Below are 22,092 nucleotides of genomic sequence, written 5' to 3' on the forward strand. Positions count from 1 at the left end.
TGTAACACCACATTTCGAACGCTTCTAACCTTTTCTTTTCCACCGCGCCGATGTTTCGCACCCGTACAGCGCCGCGTTCCAAACATACACCTTTAACAATCTTTTTCGAATTTCTAAATTAATCCCTCGCGAGCATAGAAGTGAATGCGACGATCTATCTACCCTCACTTGTAATTTAGTGCTCATCTTATTTCGATCTAACTATAGTTGTCGTTGCTTTCCACAGAAACAGAAAAACACCAGTTTACGTAGAAATGAACAACAAACGGATTATGTACTTACTAAATATTTGAAAAACGTCCAATAGCAGCCTTTCGTGCCGGAACATTAATGCAGAGGATGAGCTAACGAATATAAGAGAGAAGAGTTTTTTGTCTCGATAGCTTCCGTTGCTTGGAGTACTAGATTCTTTGGAAGTTACCTGAGATATTCGCGGAATGCTTTTACAACGGTTCACGCTCAAACAAGACTATAGATCAAATCAAAAGAGCGTAAAACTTGCGTTATTCGAAGGATCGTCTGGCATACTTACTTATGCTCTTATGCATTACACATTAAAGTTCAGTTAAAATTATATGAGCCCAAATTACTTACAACGATCGGCACTTCGCTTAAATAACGATAATGTCCGGCATTACATGCATATCCTATTCGTTTAAGGAATACATCACAAGAACTTTCAAAATAACATGCAAATGAAGATAAAATAGTTAATGCTTTCTGGTGTATATATAGTTCAAACTAAAAATGTTCAAATATGACCACATTTTAATTTTAAGTTTTTATATATTTTTGAAATTACTCACAAGTCTTCTTTGTTGTATTTAATAGATTCGCTGACTGACGTTGTCTTCTATCAGTCATAAATTTTGTGGAAAATTTAATGTAACTCTGATTAAGAGCAACTATATACCTAATATAATTTACAATATTTATTTTGTAAATATAGGTAGATGTATTGGAAAAAATGTGGCATTCATAGAAATCAGTGCAATACTTGTGATGCTTTTTATTTTGGGCAATGCAGAAGAACTATCAACGTTAGAATTAAAGAACACAAAAAAAGAAAAACTGACTTCTTTAAACTACCTCTTTTATTTATAATTTACATCAAATTAATTCTGTAGTCCTTCATAGTGGTGGAAATAAAAGCAAGAAACTGTCCTTTTGGAAAGATTAGAAATTAAAAAAGTTCTCTCGCTCAACAAGAAACTCATAAATAATCAAGACAAATAAGGCTTAATAGACATCTCACCCATTTTTGTTCATTGTTTACTTTAAACGGAGCTGTTCTAGATTTAATCTTTTAAGGGATGCTTTGGGAATAATGCGAAGCCGAAACTTATTAGCACTTTAAATTCTTGATGAAACTATCCATAATGTTTATTGTTATTTATTTCGTATGTTTTGCAATATTTTTAGCTCATCTTCCACAGTATTCTTAATTTTTCATAAATACCGATTATATACATTCTAATTTCATTCACATAAGAAGAGTACTTTATTTTATTTTATTTTAAAGTAAAGCACTTAATATCTATTGTCAATATTAATTGCTAGTCGTATCTTTTTGGTTAGTTTTCAAACCTATTTTCTATTTTAAAAATACTGAATACAAACAAAAGCCTAATTTCCACCGTAGTAAAATCAAATTGAGTTATCCCGTCATAGTGTTCTTTAAAAACCGATGGGGGATATGTACTTCGACTCCTAAGGAGACAAAGTCATTGATAAGTAGGTACATAAGAATTTTTTTAGCAATTATTTTTTTTTTGTTTTACGGGGAAATTGAACAGCTAGGTCATTATACATTCTAGATTTAAATAGTATCTGAATGTATAAACCATTTCCACCACAATTTAATCTGAGCTTTTAGTGCGTAGCGCTTAACCCTTGACATTTTTTTACGATTCCAGAATGCATTAAACTTTTAACCCCTTTACGGATAATAATTTGAATATTGGATGAGTTTGTGCAAAATCTTCCTGACTCAGCAGTTTGATCGTTTCATCAAACTTTTAACGCCCTTTTCACCTCTTCAGGGGTTGAATTTTAAGATGGAAAGCTTTCTTAATGCTTGTCTACGTTGAATAAGAAACGTCTGTGTAAAATTTCCAAACTTCTAGACCCAGGAGTTTGGACTGTGCGTTGATATTCAGTTTTTCCTTTTTTTTACATATGTATTTGGATTGTCTTCCTTAACACTTAATAAATACCGCAAAATTTTCATTATCAGCGATGAATAACAACAAATTGTAAATGCGTTGGACTGTTTTTGGTAGAAAGTGGGTCGCCGGATGGACTACAGCTATATCGATTGAGTCATAACAAGAGCACGAGCGGACGAACTGACTCTATGTACTTTAGCTAGGTCACTATCACATACAATCACCTTGAACTCGCAGCACCGTTTTCAGCCAATTTACTGTTATTCCAGACTTTTTTACATCCCACACACCTTCTCGTGCAGCTCCTCTTTTGTTCGTTTTTTCTTATTTTCTACACGGGAATTGAATTAAATGGCATGCCGACGAAATTAATGCTGTAGAAAATAAAGAGTGCGTTCGTCGTCGTTTAGAGTCGAGTCATTTTCCCAAGCGAACAGAAAATTTACATTAGTCAGTATTAAAATTTATCACCCACATAGAATGTGAAACGTTTACCATAATTCTGTTTTGCTTGCGGGCTTTAGCTGACGCGAAATTGCGAAAATAATATACATATCAGTAAAGTGATAATAATTTTAGTCTGTTTTTAGAAAATTATTAAGAGAAAACATAAAGACATATAAACATTCTAGCTCTAAACATTCAGTAAATGCATTTTATGCAAAATTTAAACTATTTAAAAGTAGGTTTCTAAATGAATTACAAAGTACTTGTTTTTAATGCTTAAGAATTATCGACTGGTGCAACTAATATAAATTCAAATGGGGATAGAGGCGAACAATTACTTAAAATACCCTGTGAAATATTTAAGACTTGTTGAAAATCAGTGCACCTAAATGGCACATACGTTAAGAAATAATGATCATTTTCTAAACGTTCATAATGTTACCAGATCACCAAACTTTTGAAGGCTCTTAACAAACTTAAAGAATTATATTGCTACGGAAAACTCCACAGAAACTTACATGATAAAAATAAATCTGAAACTCTTCTCCTTCTTACTTTTCTTTTATACCTTTCTGCGATGCATCTCACTCCATGGGCCTAGATAGGTAGGAGAAGGGGGGGGGGGTGCCCCCCCTCCCTAGCATACTCATTACACCCTCCTGGTAAAAGCTCTAATGAGTCACGATGTCGGCACAAAGTTAAGAAACATAGAAACCAAACGCATTAAAGCTATATAAACTAACTGCTATTGAAAATCGCCCCCCCCCCTTGGAAAAACCTTTTGCTACGCCTATGTCTTCCTCTAGTTTCTTTTGTTTTTGTATTTATTTTTATCTTATTATTATTCAAAATCATGAAAATAACCGCATTGATATACGAGAAACTAGGTTAAATACTAATTTTACTGCATTAGTGGCATCATGAAAATTAAGGTGAAGCATTCCTATGACAGTATGAGATACTTTACAGAGGAATTATGGGTATGGCAGGTGCACAACCGTTTATAAACAGTTCCATCATTTTTGCCACCTGTTTCTGATGCTGTATTATTATATTAATATCCATTGAAAATGTTTCACCTTTATTGTGATAATTTATAAACATAGCAGCTATTGCTTCAATGAACATTGTTGAAAAATTTTAGAATTAAATAATAATAGCAAGTGTCACTAAATTATGTTAGAATCTATTAGTGTCCTTAAAGAAACAGCATTCTTCACGTTGTTATTAATATTATGGACTACAATACATAGGCCATTATATGTTGGACGATATTTATATGTATATTTTAAGCATTTCCTACAACCCGTCCTGAAAACATTACGCTTGCGCAAAAGTAATAACTACAAAGCTCAGTCCAGATAATAATAGATTAATGAATACTTTCTAATTTAGTATGGTACACAAAAATTGAATACTATTAATCCATTCACCACGACTAATTCAACTCGCTTTCGATGTATTTATAAAACAAATTACATTGTTGTTTGTTAAAGAAACGCCACATTGAAATAACTAAATTAACCGAGTTACACATCTAGTGCGAGAAGAAGTACCTAGTAGGTATTGTCTGTTCTAGAAATTTTTATTTATTATTTAGAGTGCACCGTCGCCGTTATACTTTCTCAACGGGAAAATGTCTTTCATTTTCGTAATGCGCTTCTTCATAAATCACTTTATAACCAAGTCTTGAATCCTCATACTGTTCATATAATCCATACTCCATGCCAGAAACGGTAAAATGTACTAATTAAAGAATTAATGGTTTTTATAAATAATGTCAGTCAACAAAATTGTTCAGTTGGTACAACATTTGACGTCTTAGGGTAAACCACTGACTGAAAATGTTTACATTAAGTAATTATAAATTTTCATGTAAACTATGGAAATCAACAAATACAAGTACACCAATGTAACTACATCAAATGATTAAATAGATCTGAGGTACTCAATATGTTTGTTAAACCAGCCGCTTTTTTATCCAGAGCTATGTATATAATTTATTTTAGAGAAGTAGGGTACTGTAGTAATAATATAAGAAACGACATAAGGGTAATTTTAATAGAATATGAGGGAAAGGCAGACAGATGGAAATAATACTTAGAAAACCTATACGCAAGCTAGGAGTTAGGAGATATATTAGAGAAGGAAGAGGAGATGGATGAGGTAAGTTAGATAACTTTAAATAAAATGGAAGCGGTATTGACAAAATAGTATTGCATGAACATAAATAATAGTAAAACAAAAATGCTGGTATGCAAGGAAAGGAAAAGTAGGAAAAGGGCGAATATAAAGATAGGACACGAAAGGTTAGAAGAAGTGACTAGTCAGATAAGTCAGGACGGAAGGATTAATATAGATATAAAGCAGAGGATAGCGCAGGGTCAAGTCGCCTTCAATAAAAAGAGGTCACTTCTATGCTCGTAAACGGTTAATTTAGAAATTCAGGAAAGATTGTTAAAGGTATATATTTGGAGCGCGGCGCTGTATGGATGCGAAACATAGACGGTGGGCGCGGCCGAAAAGAAAAGGTTAGAAATGTTCGAAAAGTTGTGCTACAGGCGAATGATGAGGATATCGTAGAGAGAGAAGGTTAGAAATGAAGAAGTACTAGGAAGAATAGGAGAACAAAGGACTTTATAGAGATCAATAAGAAATAGGCGAGATAGGTTGATAGGACACCTGCTCAGGCATGAAGGTCTAGTCAGAGACATATTAGAGGTAGAAACAGGAGTTAAGAGAAGTAGAGGTAGACCTAGATTAGATTACTGTTTACAAATAGTTAAGGAATGGATGTTCTAGTTTTAGAGAAATGCGAAGAATAACTTAGGATAGAAAAGAGTGGAGGTGCGTGTACAATCATTCCTAGGAGTGACGACCTCATGATGATGTATATAAGTTCCAAATTGTTGTCACGAAAGGACGTTTTTGAAATGGGTGTTTCAGAGTTATTTTTAATTTACAAATAGAAAAATGAAAGGTTACGTAACATCATTTAATAATGAAAAGGTGAAAATCTTTATAAAAAAAGCAGAATGTTTATTGAAGTTGAGGTTGGATGTAATTATATGATTCCATCCTGATGGACCCAAACACTTATTGTGTTAATTCTTCGACGTGCCAATTCCCAGGTCAAGAATATTCCCAAGATTAAAACATATTGTTCAGAGGTTGCAGATACAGTTGGCCATTTAGCATCTTCGGAAAAAAAGGTCCGATCACTCCAAGGCGATTTGCAATGCATCAGGCAATAATTTTCTGACTGTGGAGAGCGTTGAAACAGTGAACACGGGTTTTCTCCTTTCCAAAATCGACAATTTTGATTGTTAAGAGAATCACTTACGATCAAAAGAAAATGTGCTTCATCGCTATTCATTATTAATAGTTACTCATTTTCATATTAAAAAATAATTTGCATTCTCTCTGCGAACTACTAAATAATGAAATTGAAATCTGTTCTTGCATACTCAATCCTAATTTCTTTATTTTTAAGAGAATTAAAGAAAGCTTTTTTCAGTCAATTAACTTTTTGAATTAATTTTGCCTACTAAAGATAACATCAAATTGTGGTGCGGAAAACCAGGGACCCGGAGTCTATTCCCGTCAAAGGAGTGACAGCAACAGTAATTTTTTCTCAATAATTTTAGGTTTTCAAGATTGGGTAAAATTAATTCAAAAAATTACTTCACGAATACATTGAATTTACGCTACAAAAATTCAAAGTATCTGAAGCTACTCATATTTATAGAAACTAATTTATATAAAATTTAAGTTATTGCTTTATGCAGGCTCCTATCAATTTTATTCCAGTTAGACTAAGTGCTTAATTTAGAGGAAAATATATATGTTGCAGTATTGACAAACTGAAACAACGTTCCATTTTACTTTATTAGATACAACAAAATTAAACCGCTGCATTGCTCCGTCATCAGAATCCAAAATTATACAGTTGCATTGGTTTTATGTACGTATTTATAACAGTACACAAAATTACTTCATAAATATTTAAAAAGTACACGAAAACAAAACGATAAACAAAACCAGCAATGGAATTCGACAAAACTGAAACTGCCATACTTTTTAAAACAGCGAACTGTACCTCATGGCATAGGTTCGGAACGCGTTTGGAATAATGATTAGCAATTTAAAGGCAACCTGAAAGCAATATGCACTGTCGAATATATTTAAAGATAGATTTACTCTAACCGAAGAAAAACCAATAAAAATTTCGATTGACGCGTTATTGCAACATTGAAAATTTTTTATCGATTTAAGGTACAATTATTTTGAAACATCTATGTTGTTTATATTAGTTCATGAAATAAAAGAAAAATTAGATTTTATCAAATTTAGAAGTACCTAAATTAATTTTGTCGCCTTTAATAAAAAGAAGTCACTTCTATGTTCGCGAACGGTTAATTTAGACATTCGAAAAAGGTTGTTAAAGGTGTATGTTTGGAGCACGGCGTTGTACGGGTGCGAAACATGGACAGTGGGAGCGGCGGAAAAGAAAAGGTTAGAAGCGTTCGAAATCTGGTGTTATAGGCGGANACACAGATGACAGAAACAAGCGAACAGCAATAGAATGAAATATGAGAAAAGGGGTGATTTTAAGCTAGACCAGGCTACAAATTAATGACACAAAAAAATGGAAAACGAAATGAATACAAGTTACAAGAAATATGATATAAGGTTAAGATTAGTGTTATTTGAAAGAAGTTATTGAAAAGTGCACTTTTAACATTAGATACATAACTTTGGTATTAAATAACATGGACCAGTGATAAAATATGAGAGGTATCTAACAGTGTGTTTAATAAATTTCCACCAAAGGAATTTTAAAATTCCGCTTAATTGCTTGTTTTAATATTCCTTTAGATTCCATAAGTTAAGAGTGACACTCTATATTTACTACGGTTAATAAATAATTTAGACTCTAGCTTTTAGCATCTGGAAAGCATACAAACGTGGTGAATTTTCTTTTGGGAAATGTAAATGGAAATATGCAGTACTATTCCTATTTGTATTCCTAGCCAAGACTGTAAAACTCTTTAAGATTTTGTCGGAATTTCAGAGGAAACTCGAGAGAACTTTTGTCAAGAGAACAGGAAAATTTTAATTTAACTAATTAAATTGCATATATTATTCGCGACTCTCGTCTAAACATGTCACACTCAGTAAAAACGTTTAATAAACATCTCTCATCAGAACTCTATTTTACTTTAAGTACTTAATTATGTTGTCTGTTGCTCTTTATACAAACTAACAATCACTCTTCTATATTTGTAACTCACCCTTACATTTTTAAGTATATTTAACATTGTCAAAAGCTTTCTCTAAATCTACAAATCCTATGTACGCACTCTTTCCTTTTTCTATCGTTTTCTGTATTGAACAGTTAAACATAAAAAATATTTTTCAATTTTACAGACCCTAGATTCGCCAGTTCTAGTAAGGTGTATACCTACATTTAGTAAAAGAATATAAAAAGGAGTAAAGATCAAGAAATTCTGGTTAAGTAAAAAACTATTAACTGGTTTAACAGAACTATCGCGTTCGATTTGAAAAGCAATAAACATTTTAAAAAACCGTCCGAACGTTGTGACCATTAACCATGGCTTTTATTTTTGTATCCCTGGCCCTAGGCTAAGGTAACGGAATTGTTTACCGCGGCCATGCATTTGATTTGAGGAAGCGATGAACTGTTTTGTAAAGAATGCTTGGGAACCGTTAAGTCAACACCAGGAGGTTTTTGTGCTTTAGTCTAAATAATCCATAATTAAATAGACACTTTGCGTCATATTTATTTTTCACCCGTTATTACATGTTGGCGAAGAGTTACAAAAAAACAAGAAAAACTAAAATCCCTCGGAAAATGTGCCAGAGAATACCAATATTTCATGTTAAGCTTAGGTGTACTACTTAAGACTAAATTTCTTCATTTTGTGTAAAACAAGCAATAATTATAACAGAAATTATATATGTTTCGTAAGAGAAATAAATCTCGATACTATCCTGAAAATGGGTGAAGAGGCACTTCACCTACTTCACCTGAATAGCAGCCACTGACATATGTATATGTAATCATACAAGGCATACATACATATTTGTTCTTTAATAACAAGGGCCAGTGCATAAAATTACGCAAGTTATTTCTCTCAGAAAATGCTAAGTCATAATTTAAATTATCATTTACTTAAACTAACATTTTGCTAAATATTTTATAAAAAGTACAGTTCATCAGCCAGTTTGATAGGGAATTTGATTCTCTAAGATTTGTAAATTTGACTAATAGAAGCAAAAATGGTTCGCAAAATATTTTATATTTTTAGTGCTGTTTGATGATCTAAGGTTAGAAATGAAGAGGTATTAGAAAGAATAGAAGAACAGAGGACTCTATGGAAGTCAATAAAAACTAGGCGAGATAGGTTGGTAGGACACCTTCTCAGACATGAAGGTCTAGTCGGAGACATATTAGAGGCAGAAACAGGAGTTACGAGGGGTAGAGGTGGACCTGGATTAGATGTTCACAAATATTTAAGGATGTGGTATGTTCTAGTTTTAGGGAAAATGCGAAGATTAGCTCAGGATAGGAAAGAGTGGAGGTACGTGTCCAACCAGTCTTAGGACTGACGATCTTGTGATGATGATGATCTACCGTAATTCAGAGGGGAACGTTTTAAATACAAAAACAGGAAATAATATTTCAATGATCCTTTTTTTATCAAAACAACCTGTATCCAGGACCCTTCCACTATAATACCTGTGTATTTTCTTTCCTTGTATGGTTTTCTGGATAAATGAAATTGACTTTTTCAATGAGGATTCTTCTCAACTCTGTTTGATTTACTACTTCAAATTGATTGCGTTTTTTAGAATCCAATCCTGCTGTTACAGATATCAAACACACTACATGTTGTATAGTGGCTTTTTTATGTCAGCTAAAATACAATAGATTAATTCCCAGAATTCCCAAAGTAAATATTTTTGTTCAGAGCAGAATGAATTAGCGGAAAAAATTGGTATGCACGCCTACATGTGGCTTTTGATCCTGTAGAAGGTCACTCGGAAAGGTCATAACCAAAACGTACACGAGATCAAAACAGTCGACGGTCGAAAAACAAATTAAAAACGTCCAAACTGTAATTGAATTTAATTCCAGAGTATATAGGGTTTTATTTTGTTTTAATATCAGATAAAATGTTGAGTTACCTCGTACATGTTCCGCAGAACGTAACAAATTAAAAGCGAATCAGAACTGTTAGTTAAAACGTTATATATTTCGTTTACTTTCTGTAACGATGTGACCTTCAGTTTGACCGGCGCAAAGTAGAAAAGAATAGCACTAGGCCAGAAAAGGAAGAAGACAACTCTCGGCAAAACTCTTAACCGGTGAGGAGCTAATAATCCGTACAGTACTGCACGGAAAAATTGGCCATTTTATCCACTACAATTGCATTGCTCAAATGTGCTGTTATTGGTACCATTGGTACTGAAAATATCAACGAGATGGTTATTTATATTTGAAGACATATTAAAGGCTTTAACGCTTGTTTTCGACTCGCACTACTATTCATGATTGAACAAAACTTTTGGCAAGTACTGTATGAAAAAGTATGTTTAATGAACATGCGTCGAGAGTGTAATGAGCTTTTTTCTCCTAACCTACGATTTTGCCAGCGCGCATCCAAGACGTTGGAAAGGGCACATCGCTACAGAAAGTAAATGAAGTATATTAAAGACTATATTTATGATACTAGTTTTTATTTATAGATTAGGAGTTTTTTCAAGCCTATTTGGGTAGTTATATAGTGAATCAACACAGCTCCTGGCTGGTTAAAATTGTAATTGACATAAATTATTATAAAAACTTTTATCCAACAGGTCTTCCAATTAAAATTAGTCGTAATTAAAATCACAGACTTCAAGAAACTATTATCACAGAACACTTTAAAATTAGTTATCAATATAAGAATGAAGAATGAAATTATAAACTGTAATTGAAAAACCATCAAGCTTAGACCGAAGCGTTAGCTTAATTTGCTAATAAATCCAAGTTTACCAGGAAAAGCTCAGAGATTCTTCATTTAAGTAGTACTCAATAGTTGTTTCAACTAAAAAGTCATTAGGTATCAAGAGTACAGATAGACAGTGCATTGACAATACTAGAATCTTACATACCCTTAATTATTTTCGGACTAATTTAATCCAGATCGTAACACATAACCCCTTTTACTCATATTTCTACTTCTAATGTATCGTAACAGCCTTTCATGTTTTATCCTCTTATTTTCTGTTTTACTTATTAACTTTTGTACTTCCTCATTTCTAACCTTTTCAATTCGATATTTCCATCATTTCCTTATGACAAGCACCGCATCTTCAATTTTCTCATTTCCTTCGTGTCTAATATCACTGTCCCAAATATACACCTTTAATAGCCTTTTTCAAATTTCTGAATTACCCGTTCGAATGGCGAAATTACGGATTTAGTTTCAATTCGGAAAACTCCTGTTTCGCCAACCACCCTTATTTAATTTTAGGATAATTACAGAAGGGAAAGATGAAATTTGCTGAATTTTTAGCTGATCAGTGGAGACCAGGTAAAAAAATATTTTTTTTGTGATTATTTTTCGTTGGTTTGCTTTGTCAACCTCTTCAAGCGAATGCCCATCGCGAGACTAGTTGTCGATACGATTATACATTTGCTAGAAGTCAAGGAAGCGTCGCAAGGGAAAAATACGTCAACATATTTTCCTGGATCTCCACTAATCACTGAAAATTCAGCAAACATGTCGTGTAAGAATTACTAGGTACATGTTGGATCATTTATCTAAAACCTATAAGTTAAATGATACTATCCCTCCGTATTTATACCTGTTTATATGTATCTGTGCAACATACACATAAGCAAAACATAGTGTGTTGGTATTTTTCTTCTTATGAGGGAAAATGCATAATTTAGTGAACGTCTGGTGTCAGTTTTTTCAACCACGTCTATATTAAAATATCTGCTGCTTCTCTAGGAACTGTCCTAAACTAATCGAACTACCAAAATCTTTTGAACAAAGGTTTAAATTGCTTTTATTGGACATACATTAATTTAATTAATTATTGATTTGAAAAGATGGCTTAAGATATTTGAACCAATATTCTAATATTTTTAAAAAAATTTTGCTGCTCTTTGATGGTTGCATGTAATTTGAATATATATCTCTAAATTCAGCTCTGTATTCGTCAAAAAGAAAAATTATTGCATAATTAAGGCTTATATTATAACATTTTCTTTATGGGGAATTTGATTCTCTAAGATTTGTAAATTTGACTAATAGAAGCAAAAATGGTTCGCAAAATATTTTATATTTTTAGTGCTGTTTGATGATCTAAGGTTAGAAATGAAGAGGTATTAGAAAGAATAGAAGAACAGAGGACTCTATGGAAGTCAATAAAAACTAGGCGAGATAGGTTGGTAGGACACCTTCTCAGACATGAAGGTCTAGTCGGAGACATATTAGAGGCAGAAACAGGAGTTACGAGGGGTAGAGGTGGACCTGGATTAGATGTTCACAAATATTTAAGGATGTGGTATGTTCTAGTTTTAGGGAAAATGCGAAGATTAGCTCAGGATAGGAAAGAGTGGAGGTACGTGTCCAACCAGTCTTAGGACTGACGATCTTGTGATGATGATGATCTACCGTAATTCAGAGGGGAACGTTTTAAATACAAAAACAGGAAATAATATTTCAATGATCCTTTTTTTATCAAAACAACCTGTATCCAGGACCCTTCCACTATAATACCTGTGTATTTTCTTTCCTTGTATGGTTTTCTGGATAAATGAAATTGACTTTTTCAATGAGGATTCTTCTCAACTCTGTTTGATTTACTACTTCAAATTGATTGCGTTTTTTAGAATCCAATCCTGCTGTTACAGATATCAAACACACTACATGTTGTATAGTGGCTTTTTTATGTCAGCTAAAATACAATAGATTAATTCCCAGAATTCCCAAAGTAAATATTTTTGTTCAGAGCAGAATGAATTAGCGGAAAAAATTGGTATGCACGCCTACATGTGGCTTTTGATCCTGTAGAAGGTCACTCGGAAAGGTCATAACCAAAACGTACACGAGATCAAAACAGTCGACGGTCGAAAAACAAATTAAAAACGTCCAAACTGTAATTGAATTTAATTCCAGAGTATATAGGGTTTTATTTTGTTTTAATATCAGATAAAATGTTGAGTTACCTCGTACATGTTCCGCAGAACGTAACAAATTAAAAGCGAATCAGAACTGTTAGTTAAAACGTTATATATTTCGTTTACTTTCTGTAACGATGTGACCTTCAGTTTGACCGGCGCAAAGTAGAAAAGAATAGCACTAGGCCAGAAAAGGAAGAAGACAACTCTCGGCAAAACTCTTAACCGGTGAGGAGCTAATAATCCGTACAGTACTGCACGGAAAAATTGGCCATTTTATCCACTACAATTGCATTGCTCAAATGTGCTGTTATTGGTACCATTGGTACTGAAAATATCAACGANTGCTGCTCTTTGATGGTTGCATGTAATTTGAATATATATCTCTAAATTCAGCTCTGTATTCGTCAAAAAGAAAAATTATTGCATAATTAAGGCTTATATTATAACATTTTCTTTATGTTTTCATGTATTTGGCTAAAAATGAGCAACTGCCAGTGGTATGGTCAATTGTTTTTTTTAATAATATATTTTTCGCAGTTTTTTGTTTTTATTTATCTCTATGTTCCTGCCGTTGTTGGTTCGGGCATTTTCTATAAAGCACTTTTGATCTCCACACTTTACCATTATTAATTATTATTAAGTAAATTCTTGCGTGTTAATAATAATTAATAATAATAATTCCTACCTCACAACCAGTGTATAATAGCAACAATTAACAATAATCATCAAAATTGAACTTCTACTTGTTAGTTATTATGAAATACCCATTTCTTTTTATAATTAATACCACTACATATATTCCGCAACATTTATTTAATCAACTGGCACGAGGTAAACGTAAGGCAAAAATCAATACTTTATGGAGATCACGCAATGTTACGTTAAATAAAAATATTAATTCAGGTTTCTAAGAAGCAATGTAAGTACACGACAAATTAAAATAAAACGAATGTTAAGAACAATTTGTTTAATCAGAGGTGCAGTGTTCGTAGTAATGTATTAATTAAAACACTTTCCGCCCCGTTTTGATTCGATCGATAAAACTAATTAACTTTTGTTTAACTAGCGTATTGATTTTCTTTCCACCCTTTTCTTAAAACTGTATAATAGTTAATTTAGTTATATTCACCATAAGTAAAGAAAAAGACTATTTCACAGAATTTTTATAAGCATTATAAAGGAGAAAGATAAAATATACAAATTGAAATTAAGGTTTTTAAACAATATACCAATCAGGAATCTAATCGTCTCGATTTGATTGTAAAGTAAAATATCAAATTTATATTACCTGTTAATATGTATACCTATAAATACTTTTGGTTGAGCTCAATTTCTAACCACTTTTTAAACCTTAAAAGTTGTTAAATATTTTTTAAATTTGTTGAGCTCAGTTCAGTTTTTTCAAGAGTGAATCATGTTTTAAGTACTTTGATCCATTGGCTAAAAGACTTTATTCTTTGTCTAATATGCACTTTGCGTTGTATGAAAATAAATAAAAGAAGAACAAAAAATACTGGTGTGCAAGGGAAGAACCGAAAGGGAAGCGAAGTAGGGAAAGAGCGAATAATAAGGATAGGAGACGAAAGATTAGAAGAAGTAGTTGATTTTCGATATTTAAGAAGTCAGATAAGTCAGGACGAAAGGAGTAGTAGGGATATAAAGCAGAGGATAGCGCAGGGTCGAGTCGCCCTCAATAAAAAGAAGTCACTTCTATGCTCACGAACAATTAATTTATAAATTTGAAAAAGATTGTTAAAGGTGTATGTTTGGAGCGCGGCGCTGTGCGGGTGCGAAACATGCACGGTAGACGCGGCGGAAAAGAAAAGGTTAAAAGCATTTTAAACGTGGCGTTACCGGCGGATGATGGGGATACCGTGGATAGAGAAGGTTAGAAATGAAGATATATTAGAAAGAAAAGGAGAACTGAGGACTCTATGTAAGTCAATAAGAAATAGACGAGATAGGTTGGTAGGACACCTTCTCAGACATGAAGGTCTAGTTATAGACATATTAGAGGCAGAAACAGGAGTTAAGAGAAGTAGAGGTAAACATTAGATTACTGTTCGCAAACAGTTAAGGCGGTGGGTTGTTTTAGTTTTACGGAAATGCGAAGATTAGCTCAGGATAGGAAAGAGTAGAGGTGCGTGTTCAATCAGTCTTAGGACTGACGACCTTATGATGATGATGCACTTTGTGACAATCTCCACTTTTTAACTCTAACTAAATCGTCATCATCATAATGTCGTCAGTCCTAAGACTGGTTGTACACGCACCTCCACTCTTTCTTATCTTGAGCTAATCTTCGCGCTTCCTTAAACTTGGAACATCACACATCCTTAAGTTTTTGTGAACAGTAATCTAGTCTAGGCCTACCTTTACTTCTCTTAACTCCTGTCTCTTCTAATATGTCTCTGACTAGTCTGAAGTGCCTGAGAACGTATGTCGCCTATTTCTTATTGATTTTCATGCAGTCCTCTATTCTCCTATTCTTTCTAATACCTCTTCACTTCTAACCTTCTCTATCCACGGTATCCTCATCATTCTGTCCTGTAACAATGCATTTCGAACGATTTTAAACATTTCCTTTACGTCGCGCCCACCGTTCAGATTTCGCACACGTTTCCAAATTCCACAAAGAAGCTTTCAGCATATCTTTCTTTCACCAAACCAAAAGCGCGAAAAAAGTTTATCTGTAAACAGTAATTAGTTCATGTTTATGTAGTTATACCAATTGCATTATTTTAATCTGGCAATTGATATCTAAAAAGTAATTAAAAAATACTTACTGAAATAAGTTTAACATTTACTTCTAAGAAGATTAGCGTTTAAGATAAATACGCAAAGCATAACTTTTATATTTTCTGTATCATTGGAACTTAATTGTATTTGACCTTTTTCCTCTTTGTTTGCAGGAACAACAGGTAGAAATATAAGACATCTTCCATGCATATCGAGAAAATCGAACCAGAAAGGCGTTTGCATGTTCGCAATCGACTGTTTAAAATCGAACGGCACTCATTTGGGCACGTGCATAGATCGATTTTACTTCGGTTCGTGTTGTCGTATCGACCACGTAAACGAAATAGCATCAAACACAATAGACGCCGCTCTGATACCGCCCGACAGGCACCATCAACATACTCATATACAAACGTCGACAACAACGGAAACGGCGACGACCTATCACAAAAATGTTAGCAGTAGTACGACAAAAACAAAAATAGAAACATCCACTACTGCAAAACCAACATTAATTACCAAAGTACCGATCAGCACACAAAAAACGAAATCTCCGTCGATCACAACTACAACAGCAAGAACGAAATACTCGACAACGGTAAAACCCCAAAGGACAACGACACCAAAACAAACGACGAAATACACAATAACAAGTACAAAAAGTACTGCCACCACGACAACGGAAAAAGGAACCACTACACTTTTTTACGGAGATAAAATCGTCACAACAATTCGACCGAAATCGCCTAATAGCACGCAATTTAGCAAAATCAAACTAACGACAAAACCTCCAAAAATCGAAACAACAACGAATTTCCCAGAAAGGCTCACTACATTCCAAAATGTTGTAGAAAACACTGTTTCTTATGAAACAACATCACAATCTTCTACTGCAACATCGAAACTGTCAACTACTCCAAAACCTACGCGGCCAAAACCTACAACATCTAAGCCATTTCCAACAAAGAAACCTTCAGCATATCCTACCTTCACCAAACCAAAACCCACCACAGCACCTTCAAAACCGACAGCTTCTAAACCTACTAGAACCTCTCCAAAACCGTACGTTTCTACCACTAGTAAACCCCTTTCAGCTGTAACACAAAAACCGGTAAAAATCCCACCAAGGCCGCTTAGTACAACTAAAAAACCTGTGACAAGCACATCAAAGCCTGTCATAACTTCTTCAGCAAAACCTAGTAGTAGTAGTACTACTAGTAGTAGCAGCAGTAGTACTACCACAGCAAAGAAACCTGTGGTAACATCAACTTCGTCCACTATTACTACTACCAGTAGTACTACCATTACTGTTGCTTCAAAACTGCCAGTTAGTACAGATTCAATTACCAACTTAACCGGAGCAACTTTGAACGCTTCTACATCAACTCAATTGCCCGTTAATTATCCAGATTATACAACAGTAATTCTGTTAACAACGACTGAAAAGTTACCGTCAGCTTCGACCGATTCCAACGAAGTTTCCGTGCAATTAAATGGCACTGCTTCTGAACCACTTGTAACCGGGAACGTGGACACTAATGAGATTCAACAAGAAAAGCCTTTGAAGCCTCTAACGCCTGCAACCGCTACGCCAGAACAACCTGAACAAACCACTACGCAGCCTTTTGTAACATGGACTATTCCTGAAGAGAATGCCAGTAACATCAACCAGACAGATCAAGGTAAGCTCATTTCATATTTACATATTTACTTAATGTAAAAATTTCCAGATGAATGAATATGGAAGTGCAATTACGACATTCGTTTTGTATTTTTAAAATTTGATAACTAAAAAAAATACAATTCAGATATTGTTACACCTCATTACTACTAAAAGTGTTATCACTTTTTTTGTAACACTATCCAGTGGTCACCCATTGAAGGGCTAAAAAAATAGATATTGACTATATTGCACATGTTTGTACGGAAAAATATTACAACAATTACAAAATGCATTAATAATAGAATCATTGACGAAATTAAATTATTACAACATAAATTTTGTATTAATCTTAACTATGAGCAGTTAAATAATTTAATTTTAAATGACATATCCAATTCTGCCCCCAGAAAGGAAATTATGGGAAGGATGTGGGATGTCAGAAATTATGTAAGGGTGATTGGGATTGGAAATTGTTATTCAATGAGATGGTGAGGATTATGGTGTTGTATGGGGTGGAAATATGGGGATGGAAGGGAAAAAGGGTATAGAAGTTTTATATAAAAGATATATCAAGTGGGTATTGCAATTAGGGAAAAGGGAGATTAAATGTGGGAAGATGTGGAATGACACCTTACGAAGTATAGTAGAGTATGCGATTAGTTTGGAGTACTGGAAAACGGGGATATCAGGAAGGAAATATGGAGGAAGAAGGTATTAGAAATAGGGACGAACAGTAGATATGATAGAGAGAAGGACAGGGCTTTGAAGAGGTTAAAAATTAATCAGGACTAGGTGAAGGAGTGACTTAAGGAAGGGATCAATATAGAGGAATAAATGAGGAACAGACGCAGGTAACAAGGAAACAGGATCTAAGAAAGATAGAGGAGTCAAAATATGTGGTGTGGTAGAAAGAGATTTTGTGGAGGGATTGGCAAGAAGATTGTGTGCAAAAGTATTTAGAAGGAGAGAGGGAAATATAAACAATTTTTTAGTAGCAATAACTGTGATCATGGTTTTTGTTCATCCCTCTTGCTTCATTTAGATTATCTAAAATGTTATCTTCAAGCAAAAAAAATACTATTTATATTTACCTATATGTCACTTGAAAATATCTAAAGTATGCTATTTTAAAAATTAAAAAGATCCTGACCTATCTGTATAAATTAGGCCACGCTAATGTAATTCATCTGAAAATCGTTTAACTTTTGGTACAATAGCCAGAAGGGGCATTAAACGTCGAAATTTAAGAATAAAAACCAAAAGAATTGACATGAAAAAACTGCCATAACAAGTGAAAATCCTATTCCATGTCACTGATATTAGAATTAAAACATAACAATGAAATGATCGTCTCAAATATAGTATCTCAGGAGTGACGGTTGAAATGAAGAATATTTTTTTTCTTATTTTAATACTGGAAAAATGTAAAAATTTCGTCAAAAATGTAGAACTCTTGCAAGATTGTGATGTCTACTACGGATAAATTGTCAATGTTTTTCTGGGAATACCGCGTTTACAAACTCAAAGTGTATCTGTTAATAAAATTCTACCAACAAAAATGTCATATCAAGAGAAAATAAATACGTTATATGAAGCGTGGGTAGAATATAATTTAGCGCTAGTGTTAGTAATCCTTGGCGTTTTTAAATCTACATCGTTCTTATCCAACGATATCTTTTTCTGACTTCCTCCGTAGAATCTTAAATAGAAACTCATCGTTTTTACGCTCAATTTATAAAGGCCTTGCGTGAACACCAACCGTTTTTCCACATCGTAAAACTCAATTCCTTGAACATTGATGTTGAGTTTAAAATGTCTTAAAGATAGCTAGCAGACACTTTAAATGAAACTTGAAATTGCCTTTCTCTCCAAGAAATTGGTTTCAAAACAAACATCGCCGCCATTTCTCGGCCTTTAACTCGTTCTTCGGAGAGAAAATTTGAAATTACCGGGCAGTATTAATTTGAAAATTGAATTTCTTCTTGAAGATAAACAAACAGTTGAAAGGAAAATTAGTAGAAAAGAAAATTAGAATCTTAAATTCACAAAAACAGACTCTTATTTTCGTACAATGGAAATTATAACTTTTAATAATTTTTTAAAGGAATATAAATCCTTATGGAAGTACCATACTTGGAATATGATCCTTTAAATTAATTAAATTACAATAAAATTAATAAATTTGTAATATCAATATGAAAAGATTAACAGCTAAAAAATCCTGCACACAAAATCACACTGCCTATATTTCAATCAAAATTATGTTTTACAATATATGTTTTAAATCCATAACATGAAATTTCGATAATCTTAAGGATGATGTATAAAAAATGATAATTGTTAAAGGTACGTATTTTTTTGGTCAAAATCGACTTTAAAAATAAAAAACATTTCAAGAACTAACAGTTTTCAATAATGTGCCACATAACAAAATCCATTGCAAATGAGATCTACTTTAACCCCCTTCCCCTCAAGTGAATGCATCGAATTTCGTGTAACGCTATATAATTAACAGTTAATTATACTGATCATTATGTTCATCGTAAAGATGCGTTTTTCTGTGAAGGAGGCAGCGACATGATTGCAAAGACATCAAGGAAGCTCACGAATCGACCCAGTATAAAACCCGAGATAATTGTTTCTAATTTAACAATGGCTTCGAAAGCCTGAAAATTATCATAAAATACTCGTCAGGTCTTTACGGTTTACGGTAGATTTTAATTTCATGGATTTTTAGCCTCAACCAACGTAAATATTTACACCCACTGAACTTTTAAGTAATACATAAGTATGTTATTGTATTAGAAAGTCGTCTTGCTTTTTGATATTCGGTGCCTTCAGAATTTGAATTTCATTTTCATGGAAAGTTTTGCGTTGGTGTAGGTACAAAATATTTGCGTTATATAAAATTGAGATCATGCAATTCCCTGAAGAAATTTACTCAATATTCAGTAGAAGCCTCGGATATGATACGAAAACTATTGCAATATTGATATCGAAATATACATGAACCTAGTCACCCAAAAACAAATCAATAGGATTTAGTGGCAGTGAGGACTCGTGATGAAATTTTTCGAATATTAATTTGTATTAGCAAGCAGAGCAAAGAAAATGCAATGATCACAATATTTCACTACAAAATCAACATTTTCAACTGATTCGTCGTTTATTTTGTACTAATGTGAACAGTTATTTTTTATGTAATTCAATAATCTATCAGTAAAACTTGTTCAAACGAGTTAAATGCCTTTGTGAATTAAAACTGCAATGGCATTGTTCGTGATCTTAATTGCAAAAAAAGAAAGCATTTTATTACAATTTAAAACAATATTTGTGTCATTGAAATTCTGATACTTTAGCTAATTTTTTCAAGCTTTCATTTGCTCATTGGATTCTACTCCAGGCCGATTTTACGATTTTTCACCAATTTCACTGCTTCAATCAATATTATCGATGAAATAATCACTTTGCTTTGATGTTTCTATAACTGTAAATGTTAGTGAAATTCTACTGATTCATTTTTAGAGAGTACACCAAGGAAGATTAGAAAATTTCCCATTACTCATTTAGTTCAACCTTTGGTATTTCAATTTCGTTTATGCATAAAATATTCGACGTGGTTTTTCGGTATGAACACTTAAGTCAGTCCTAGACCAGTGTAAGTGGCACAGAATCGGATCCGTTATCTGCTGTAATAAAAATGAAAGGTATGCCGCTTATTTACAATTGTTTTGGACGACCAGGTAACTTGTTTTCGCCCTCGAAAGTATGTCACCTACTTCGAACAGAATGACCACTACGTAACGACTTGGCTATTTGTGTATGCATGCGTGTATATGTACACACATTGCGAACAAAAACAAAACGAGATCGAAATTGTTGAGTTACCGCATAAAGGGAGAAACGTAGTATTAAGGCGTCATCCCTCGGAATAATTAATTAATAAACGTGACACAAACGGGTTATAACAAATAAATTAACTTGATGTTAACAATGTCGAACAAAGGAGTATAGATAGTGAACTAATATTACAATCAAGCTGTTATTGCTTATTCAAACCCTTAAATGTAACCAATTCGGGTTAAGGAAAAATTCTGCTTTACCGTCAAACTTTTTAATTTTTCTTTGGAAGACATTGCTTCTACGTACACCATTACTGTTGTTATGCCCATTTGTAATAACCCCTACTATCTCAGTTCACGATATCAGACATTACAAATAAGTATTTATATGTACTTCGTAGTTCGTACGTGTTGCCTTTGCCGAGCGTAACGTTATTATCTTAACCTAACTGTTTCTTTTTTGGTGCCACGGCGATATGGTAATAATAGTTCCGCTTAAAGCTCCAGCTATTGATTGGCGTGCGGATAATTTTTCCAAAGAAAGTTGATGGAAATTTGAATCAGTCAGTATTCGAGTATAGAGTAAAATTAAAAATTCGAGTTGGAGAAATGGAGAAATTCGAGTTAGAAAGTTTGGAATAAATGTAAATTCACAGAATTAAATCGATGTATTTTGAGTTCCAAATGGGAGGATTAAAACAAACCGTTCGCATTTTGGAAAACTTAAACTTAATGGCAAATATGCAAATACAATGTTAGTTATCATCATTTTAAGGTCGTCAATCTTAATATTAGTTGGATAAGTACCTAAAGTTCTTTCTATCTTAAGCGTTTCCCCAAAACTAGAATATCCTTAACTATTTGTGAACAGGTAATCTAATCTAAGCCTGCCTTTACTCCTCTTGACTACTGTTTCTGTTCTTAATATGTCACTAACTAGCCCTTCATGTTTGAGAGAGTCACTTCTAATTTTTCGTCTTATATTCACTCTTTCTCTATTTTGTCCACTACTTCTGTTTTACTTAATAA

The 22,092-nt window shown here is 33.3% G+C and overlaps 1 protein-coding gene across 1 annotated transcript in view; it reads left to right on the forward strand.

Annotated features, from left to right (window-relative positions):
* The window catches only part of LOC108740467 (serine proteinase stubble), a 35,146-nt gene that overhangs the window by 5,841 nt on the left and 7,213 nt on the right, over positions 1–22,092 (forward strand). Inside the window, exon 2 of the mRNA XM_025981464.1 lies at positions 15,732–17,240. Coding sequence (XP_025837249.1) covers positions 15,732–17,240 — 1,509 coding nt within the window. The remainder of the gene's footprint in view (positions 1–15,731; positions 17,241–22,092) is intronic.

This window comes from Agrilus planipennis, unplaced genomic scaffold (genome assembly GCF_000699045.2).
Source record: "Agrilus planipennis isolate EAB-ADULT unplaced genomic scaffold, Apla_2.0 scaffold57, whole genome shotgun sequence".
NCBI lineage: Eukaryota > Metazoa > Arthropoda > Insecta > Coleoptera > Buprestidae > Agrilus > Agrilus planipennis.